The sequence below is a fragment of the Pygocentrus nattereri genome, chromosome 25 (assembly GCF_015220715.1).
Source record: "Pygocentrus nattereri isolate fPygNat1 chromosome 25, fPygNat1.pri, whole genome shotgun sequence".
Classification (NCBI taxonomy): Eukaryota; Metazoa; Chordata; class Actinopteri; order Characiformes; family Serrasalmidae; genus Pygocentrus; species Pygocentrus nattereri.
The window spans coordinates 5,232,077-5,242,076 of record NC_051235.1 but is presented as its reverse complement, the minus strand read 5'-3'; the positions used below and the strand labels follow the sequence as shown (position 1 = coordinate 5,242,076).

The 10,000-nt window shown below is 43.6% G+C and overlaps 1 protein-coding gene across 1 annotated transcript in view; it reads right to left on the bottom strand.

Annotated features, from left to right (window-relative positions):
- Positions 1–10,000, bottom strand: part of adcy9 (adenylate cyclase 9) — a 74,228-nt gene that overhangs the window by 26,497 nt on the left and 37,731 nt on the right. The window contains exon 2 of the mRNA XM_017719720.2: positions 1,609–1,778. Coding sequence (XP_017575209.1) covers positions 1,609–1,778 — 170 coding nt within the window. The remainder of the gene's footprint in view (positions 1–1,608; positions 1,779–10,000) is intronic.

Genomic DNA, 10,000 nt, shown 5'->3' with positions numbered 1-10,000 from the left:
CCTCGTTATATCAAAAACAGGACTGCACAGCAGCAGAGGGTGCCCAAGAGGGGGTCCTCAATACACGGGAGCAAATGGTGCTCAACAAAAACAAAGTTAATCACTCGTCTTTCATTTTAGAAAGTAGAAGGATGTATTTCACTAAATAAAACAAAAAAATTAACCTGCCTGTTTCGGTTTTTCTACAGATCCTGGGCAGCAGAACGCTAGCATCACTGCTAGTGAGTGCTGCCTGGCTGGCGAGCAGTGTGGATGATCTAGCAGTGTGAGAGGACAAACGAGTGAAGCCCTATCAGGCATGTTACTACACTGATATTTACAACTCAAAACTTTCATGAGTGCTGTAGAGTGAGAAGGTCAGAGATTCACTCAACAAGTGATTCAAACCACAGCCAATCAGAGAGCTAGAAGAGTGGAGAAAAAGCCAGAGACTTGCATGAACGCCACCTGAACAGCAGAGTGTGGAGGCAGAAGAGCTGCATCGTTTCAGACGCTGTTCATTTCAGAAACCCCATAAGATTTTAAAAGTCGTGTAGTGTACCGCCCTGCCTAACTGACCTCACTAATGCTTTTGCATCTTAATGCAATCAAATCCTCACAGCAGTGTTCCAACATCTAGGGCTAAACCTTCTCAGAGTAGTAGAGGCTGTTACTGCAGCGAAGAGGGACGATCTCCCTGTTAGCGGCTTTGATTTGAGGAGAAATGCTGGAGGAGTGGGTGTTTATAAACCTTCGAACATACACAGGCCTAAGATTCTGACCACCTGCCTGTTTCTACCCTCACTGTCCACTTTATCAGCTCCACTTACTGTATAGCTGCACTCTGTAGTTCTACAGTTACAGACTGTAGTCCATCTGTTTCTCTGATACTCTGTTACCCTGTTCTTCAGTGGTCAGGACCCTCACAGAGCAGGTACTGTCAGGGTGGTGGGTCATTCTCAGCACTGAGGTAACACTGACATTGGTGGTGGTGAGTTGCACTGGTCTGAGTGGATCAGACACAGCAGTGCTGCTGGAGTTTTTAAACACCTCAGTGTCGCTGCTGGACTGAGAACCAAAAATATCCAGCCAACAGTGTCTGGTGGGCAGCGTCCTGTGACCACTGATGAAGGACTAGAGGACGACCAACACAAACTGTGCAGCAGCAGATGAGCTGTCGTCTCTGACTTTACATCTACAAGGTGGACCAACAAGGTAGGAGTGTCTAATAGAGTGGACAGTGAGTGGACACAGTGTTTAAAAACTCCAGCAGCACTGCTGCGTCTGATCCACTCGTACCAGCACAACATTAACACACCACCATGTCAGTGTTGCTCCAGCACTGAGAATGATCCACCACCCAAATAGTACCTGCTCTGTGAGGGTCCATGGGGGTCCTGACCACTGAAGAACAGGGTAACAGTGTATCAGAGAAACAGATGGACTACAGTCTGTAACTGTAGAACTACAGAGTGCAGCTATACAGTAAGTGGAGCTGATAAAGTGGACAGAGCGCAGAAACAAGGAGGTGGTCATAATGTTACGCCTGATCGTTGTGTAGGGTGAGGGTGTGTGAGTGTGAGAGAGAGAGAGAGAGAGAGAGAGAGCGTAGATGTGGGTGGGACCTACCTTGACGTGTTCTGCCATGGCGGAGTGGGTGAGTTCTGAGGTGTGTATATGTGGAGATGGACTGAGTGTTTCTCCGATGTCTCGTCCCAGACGGTCCCGGTGCTCCCAGTTCTGAGAATGTCCACACTGTGAGCCCACTTTCCTCGCAGAGATCAAATACGTCTTTAACCCTGCAAACATACACAAAACAGACCTTCACTCAAATATACCAACATACCAAACACAGATGAACCACTGACAGTGAGACATTGTTAAAATAATGCCTGAATGCTCATCTGTACCTTTGTATTGTGATATTAACACACTTTGAGCAGTATTTCAGACATATGGGACAGAAAATGAGCATTATACCCACAACATAATGCCCATAAATAGCCCTTTTTTAGCTTTTTAAATTCTATTTTGTGCGCTTATCTTAAATGTCATTGTGGAGAAGGGGGCGTGGCCGAGCGTTGAATACTGAGGAGCCGGTCCGGCTGAACCAGCGGGCTAAGTAGCTGATGATGCTCACCTGTGCCTTGTTTCTGCCAGCCTACTTATAGTCATCTCTCCCTGTAGTTGGCGGCAGAGCCCCAAGAGAGAGGAGGAGACCCGTGAAGGCGTGAGAGCAGAGCTGACCTGACCCGAACCGAACCGAGCCGAGCCGAGCCGAAGCGAAAGAGGACTGAAGAGTCCCCTGCCAGCCGTGCCTTATTTTGTAGTGAGTGTTTTGTTTGACAATAAAAGTAAGCTCTCCGCCTTCACCCCCTGCCCCGGCGTCTTTCCTCCACCCACTGTTAAAAACCATTACAGTCATCTAATGCTTCAGTTTGCAGTTGGGGAAAAAAAGCAGTTCAAAATGATCAGATTACTGTAACATTAAGAGCTCATATCATGCAAAACACTTCACTATTTTAAGTGAAAGAGTCTAATGTAGGATGTAAACACTGCGCAGTCCTTACAGTCCCAATATGGAAACTGAACAGCAAAAACACCTTTTTAAAATCACTGTTTTAACCCAATTAAGCCTACAGAGGTTTAGCCCCACCCATTTCCACTGAAGTTATAAGGAGTGTTTCAGGCTGGACTGCTTTATTCAAATGAGGCACAATACAGGAGCTCATTTACATATCAGTCTTAAAGGTACAGTAAGAAAAACATTACTTCTAAACGACATAGAATGGTGGAAAGTGGTCATGTAAAATGAATTATGGCTGTTATTGATACACAAACCCACACAAACACCGTAAGCGATCCTCAGTGGGGCGATTAACTGAACCGCGTTAACTTGACGCTTGTAAAATATACAGTTTAAATATACAGTGTAAAATCATGAGGATGCCAGCCACTCATGCCCACACTTAACGTAGCAATGTTTCATCTAGAAGCTGGTTTTAATTTGCTTTATAAGCAGCACTGTTCATCTTTCTACCCCAGCATAACGCTTGTTTCATTAGCCTATCAGTGGGAATTCCCATGTAATATTAGCATGAAGCTAATGACTGCGTCTCAAATGTTTTGTTTACACAGAGAAGAGAAGTCTGGTGAAATGTACTGGCCATTTATTGGTCATTGGAACAGTATTCAAAGGATATACTTAGTACCTGTTTACTGTTTGCCTGCAAGAACGAGATTAAAATAATTAGAAAACCGATTTATGTTTTAACAGCAGTTTTCATTTTTAATATCTTCATTATGGGGTGTCTGAAAATTTTTCAGGAAGGTTCTGGAGAGTTCTGAGTAAAGTTAGTCCGGTGCTCTTTCTCAATTTTATCTATTAAATATTTACTCTTTACTTTTATATACCTGGGCATTATCGAGTTTAACTACAGTAGATTATTTTTTTGTTATACATTCAACATCGTTGTTACTCTGCGTTCACACCGTCAGCGTCGCGTCACGACAAAGAGGCCGGAGGTCAGGAGAGGAGGTGGCGCGAATGTAGGTGACCCGTCAGAGTTGAGGGGAGTTTAACTTTATGTAAATATGGAGCGAAGCAATGTGGAGATTACCAACAGAGCTGGTCTATGAGGAGCCTGGCCGCTTCCTATTTCCCTTGTTATATCAAAAACAGGACTGCTTGGAGATTGATGGCAGCAATGTTCTCTTATATGTGACTGTATATTGATTTGTTTGGGGGGGGGGGTCTGTCAGTAGGGGAGGTGGGAACCAGGAGGGTTGGGGAAAAAAAAAAGGAAAAGAAACAATAAAACAATTGTTCACAAAAAAAAAAAAAAAAAACAGGACTGCTGAAACAGCAGAGCGCGACCGACGATTTGGGTGCCGAGAGGTGAAAAGTCGCTGCCGGTGTGAACGCAGGGTAATAATTAAGGAATTAGTACCCACACTTTCCCTTAAGACCCTTCACCTCCGCCCAGCCTGAAACTGCTTTATTTGATTTTACTTAACTTTTATCATGACTGTGTGTTTTAACTGCCTTAGCTATTTGTTTTTACTTTACTTTCATCTCTTTACTTTTTATCACTCTTTGTATTCTTTCATTTCTTTTTTTAGTATTATTTTTATTATTGTCAATATTGTCTTGCATCTATTTATTTTATTTAATTTTATTCAAGTTTTTATTTATATTATCCTCATCTGCGCTGTTACTTGATAAGCTATTATATTGTACATTTTAATCATTTATTGATTTAATGGTTTTATTTGTACCTTTTTTTATTACACTTTATGATTTTTATTATTTAATTATAACATTTATTGTTACTGTACAACTTCTCAGTGCCTGATTCCCGTACTACTCAGCTACGTTGTAAACAAGGGTCTCCTGAGTTTAAAGCTTGGCTGGTTGGTTGATTGATGGAATAGTCCCACCCCCACATAAGACCACTCGGACCAACTCGCCGATGAGAACAGGAACAGGAGAAACAGAGTGAGGTGATCTGTGGTCAGGAGGGTGACCGTAGTGTTACAAGCCATGTTTCATTTGTTGGTAGTGCAAACAGCTTTGAGAGTCTGTAGGACCAACACAGCAAGCAGTGATGATATCTGCTCATTCAGACACGGCAAAGAGGCTACAATTCAGTCCAGAGCTAAAGTCTCATTCAGCCAAGGCTGCCCGATTAGAGACGGTGAGGCACCTTTGAGTAACTGAAAAACAACAGCGATTCCAAATCAGGACATGGTTAACAGTTCATCTTAGGGCTGAACGATTTGGGGTGAATATCTAACTGAACTGAAATTTAAACTGCTGTATTTAATAAACTGATTTATTTTGGCCAGGAAGACCAGAATATCCACCTTCTCTGGCTTGAGACTCGACCCCTGAACATACTGAGCCGAACTGCCAGTAAGCTGTGGTTGTGATGTCACAACACGTTGAGGTTTGCTTGCATCCGATTGGTCCAACTCGCCTACAGGCAGTTCATAAGCTCTTACTAGGTTTGGTTCCTCCTCTTAAACCTTCAACGTTTTCACTAATGCACACGCTTCTTCAAGGGTTCTTCACTAAAGACAATGGTTCTAAACAGAACCATAAACACTCCACAACCCATGTACATACGTACGAAGTTCTTTGCATAGTCAAACAGTTCATTGGATTGATGGAGAACGTGCTGTATATGGTTCTATACAGAACCTTCTGAAAAGGGTTCTATATAGCACCAAAAAGTTCTACTGTTACAAGCTTGACATCGTACCAATAGCAGAACCCTTTTGGTGCTATGTAGAACCATATACACACACACACACACACACACACACACACACACACAAGTTTAACTACTTTACCATGAAAAGAACCACTTAAGCATGAAAATGGGTTTGTTAGTGTTTATGGTTCTATACAGAACCACTGTCTTTACTGAAGAACCATCTTTTTTTAAGAACCTTGTTCTTTTTTAGAGCGTAGGTGTTCATTTAGAAATGAAGTGTTCTGCATTATTACCTGATTTGTCAAGACGCTCACAGAACACAGTAAAACCACTGTGATTGGTTAGAGGCTCATTTGCATATCGCAGCATTCTGCAGTGTCAGTACTGCAAAGGCTTTTCTGGATGTTGGAGCCCAATATCCAGCCTATTCGAATACACAGCCAACAGGCTAATAAGGCCTGTTCAGACAAGCAACTGTGCCTGTTAGTGCAACCAAAGGCAACTGTGTCTACATGTGTGTGGTTGTGTGTGGTGTTTAACTTCCAGGAAGGTTTCCTAAAAGTCTCTTTCCTCATTTCTCGGCCTTATCTGCCCCGTTCTGCTCTGGCCTCGGCTAAACAGGACTGACTTCTTCAGAAGCATCACGAAAAATCAGTTCTGGCAAGTTAAGGTAGAAAAAAAAACACACACAGGTCAAAACTACTCAAAGGAGTATTTCTTGGATTAGATTAGATTAAGTGACTCTTATTAGTCCCACAACGGGGAAATTTTACCTCTGCATTTAACCCGTCTGTGCAGTGAGCACACTTGTCCGGAGTGGTGGGCAGCCCTATCTGCAGCGCCCGGGGAGCAGCTGGGGGGTTAGGTGTCTTGCTCAAGGGCACCTCAGTCACATAACCTCCAGCCCACGACTGCCCCAGAACTAACAGCACTGCGTAATATACAGGCACTTCACCAGGGATCAAAGTCATGTCATAAGTAGGGGAGTCATGTCAATGATGCTCATTTCAGGGGGGTCTTTATTCAATACACACTGTGACTCGAAGGCAGTTAGATTTCATGCAATAAAAAAGTGAGATAGCAGAAATAATTTCTATTTTTCTTTTTTTTTTTTTTTTTTATTAATTAATTACAGATAAAGACCTCCTTGTTTCTACGCTCACTGTCCACTTTATCAGCTCCACTTACTGTATAGCTGCACTCTGTAGTTCTACAGTTACAGACTGTAGTCCATCTGTTTCTCTGATACTCTGTTACCCTGTTCTTCAGTGGTCAGGACCCCCATGGACCCTCACAGAGCAGGTACTATTTGGGTGGTGGGTCATTCTCAGCTCTCACCTTTCCACAAATCACTTTAACCTCTTCAACACCTCGAGACCACTGGTGGCTCCAAACCGCACTTGGTCATGTTCTCCATAACGTTCATACTCCATAAGCTCCATTCAGAAGCTGGGCGTCGTGTGAGGCTGTAGCTCTTCTCTCCAGTCTAATAGACGGTGACGTCATTTTAAACCCTTATAATAAAAGAAGCTGAACTCAGTTTTTCTACTGAAAGTCGACCGGTTTTTCCCCAAATCTGGGCTCTAAACTATAAACAGACGGCGTCTCTTCAGTGATCTGCTCTGGAAACGTTACTTTAATAAAACAACACACAGAGCGTCGGAGATTTTGGGTTTTCAGCAGTGAATTGTAAACTTTTATCAATATGTGATCACATTTACTCTTAATTTGAGGGGAACTTTTACAAAAAATATGCAAATTGATATTTATTTCACGCAGTTTCTGAATAATTTGCCTTACGATTTGGTCATGAAAAATTCAGACGGACAAAGCAAAACATCCCCAGAAAATGAGGTTAAGCATTTCATCCACCTTCTTCTGCTGAAGTCGACGAGTCACACAAGCATCACCATCACCATTAATCCCTGCTTGTTTTGCCCAACACGGCTGTTGCTCAATTCCTTTGAACTGACTTCGCAATACGCAAAAAAAAAAAAGAAAGGCACTGAATTGATTTTGGTGGGAAATTCTTTTGGGACGTTTTAAATTGTGTTCATAGAAACCCCATGACTGTCTCACACTGTTCTCGGAGTCCTGAAACTGTTGAGGAAACGCAGCTCGGCTCGTGTTGCTGATGAGAGCGATAGAGAGGAGGTAAACAGTGTGGAGAGTGTGTTGTCACTGGCTGTGTTCTGCTCTCTGTGGGCCTAATCTAATTAGCTCGTTGGCGAGTGCAGAATTTGCACAATCGGTGAAACAACCACTGGTGAGGAAAAGAATGCGCCGAAACCACGTCACAGGTCGCAGAACCGAGACGGTCTGTGTGCTTGTGCTGACCATTTTCATGTGCTGACCGCTTTAGGTAATCTGACCCCGTGTGTGTTTATAAGTCACGAGTCATCTCATAACAGTATCATCGTTTACCAACATCACCACCACCATAATGACCACCATCATCAATCGCCAATAATTACCATCGCCAATCATCACCATAATGACCACCAATCAATCAACCACCATAATGACCACCATCAATCGCCAATAATCATCACCAATCATCACCACCATAATAACCACCATCATCAATCACCAATAATTACCATAACGACCACCAATCACCAATAAATCAACCACCATAATGACCACCATCAATCGCCAATAATCATCACCAATCATCACCATGATAACCACCATCATCAATAATCAATAATTAACATCAATCACCACCATGACCACCATCATCAATCACCAAAAATTAACATCACTATCACCAATTACCACCACCACTTACCATCATCCACTATCATCACAATAACATCACTGCTATAATGATCATCATCATCATCATCATTGACAATCGTCACCATTTTCAGCACCTTCACTATAATCAATATCACTATAAGGCCTGTCAATGTCTTCATAACTGCCATCACCACCATCACCCTATTCATTACCACCATCCCCAATATGAAAATCATTACCATCACCAATCATTACCATCACCACCATTACAACTCCCATCACACATATATACACACATTTACACACACACACATACACACACACACACAGTTACACAATCACCTTGTCACAAAGCCTGCAGAGCACTCCAAGTGAGGATCACATCATGAGAGGCATTCATGCCCTCTATAGTGCTGTTGGCCTGTGTGAGTGTGGCACTGAGCCGTGATCTACTGCGCGCACACCCACACGCACACCATCCGCAGGATGGGGATCCAGGAAATCACCCCCCCCACCACTCCACACAGAGTGTCTTTCCTCAGAACTCCCCTATATTCTCCCAAACAGCCAAGACTTCCCCAGAAACCCAAAGAGCAGCACTACTAACACACTACAGGGTCTCAGGCCAATCAGTGTCAATTAGCCTGCAGATGTTTTGAGTTATTGTCTATTAATGGTTTTGACTGACTGATCAATGGGCCGCCCACAAACAGGTTATTTGGTATCTACATGCTGGCAGGACACTTCCAAATTCATTACTAGTAATTCTTGATATTTATTTTGTGAACAAACAAACATTTTATCGCACATTGTACAACAGTGAGTTCCGGCCCCGCAAGCTAATTGGCTGAGAGCCGTTCTAGCCGTGCGGTTATTTCACCACAACATCACAGGTTTTTCACAAACACTATCACTCCGCTGAGACGCCGCTGCTAAGCAACGACTCTGACAGCTGTAGGAGTCGCTCGAGCCATTTGAACGTTTCTACTTCTGACTTTGTCACAAACAGAAAACGGACGCTGTTAAGACCACATCTGACCGACAGCCGTTTTGGTCCGACTCTGAAGACGAGACGACACTAAATTCCCAAACTGTCGTCGCCACTGAGCAGCTTTTCAGTCGGCAGCTGTGACAGAAGAACAGCTGAACAACCTGGAATCAGCCAGAAATGAACCCAACACCATTCGCCAAACTAAACGGGCTGTAAGAAGCTTTACAGACCGGCTGGAACAAAACAACATTAATACTGATCTGGAGAACCTGACCAAACTGAGCTGAACCTGATATTGGCTCAGTTTTACGGCTCAGTCTGATTTGGTCCGACTCTGAAGATCAGACACGTCTGGCGAATGGTGTTGGGTTCATTTCTGGCTGATTCCAGGTTGTTCAGCTGCTCTTCTGTCACAGCTGCCGACTGAAAAGCTGCTCAGTGGAGACGACAGTTTGGGAATTTAGTGTAAGGAGCTGGAGAACGAACTGCCGGCTGTGCAGCGAGTGGGCGGAGCTCGTTACTCTGATGTAGCAACAAGCTGCTCGTTAAGGAGCTCTAATTAGGAGGAAGGAACTGACCATTAAAACATATTAAACGCCACGTTTATTCATTTCTCACTGTATTTATTTAGCTGCTGTATTAAAGCAGTAGAGCACTCGAGGAGTGAGAGATCACCAGTAACATCACGGCTGTGATGATCTACGGCCACCAGATCACAGCCGGGACGTTATTTCATGATAACACACTCCCTCTCGGGTCCAAGTCTGGCTCTGAATGTGATTAACAGCAACAGTATGTTGGTAGTTACACATTTCGGGGCCTGCAGTCTAGGAAGAAACCTCACTGACTGCTCCCTACGTACTTTTCTGTAAACCCTGAATCTCAGTACCTGAGTAACTAACGCATTAACTATGTCAGGACAGCACTGTGACCTTTACAGTGAAGGTGCTCAGACCAATAACTCTCTAAAACAGCTGCACAAACAAAGTAAAACATGGGATCACAGTGTGACAGCATAGCGGGAGCTCATAAAACCAGAGCTACTCTGCGTGTCCAAGAAACCGCTGGA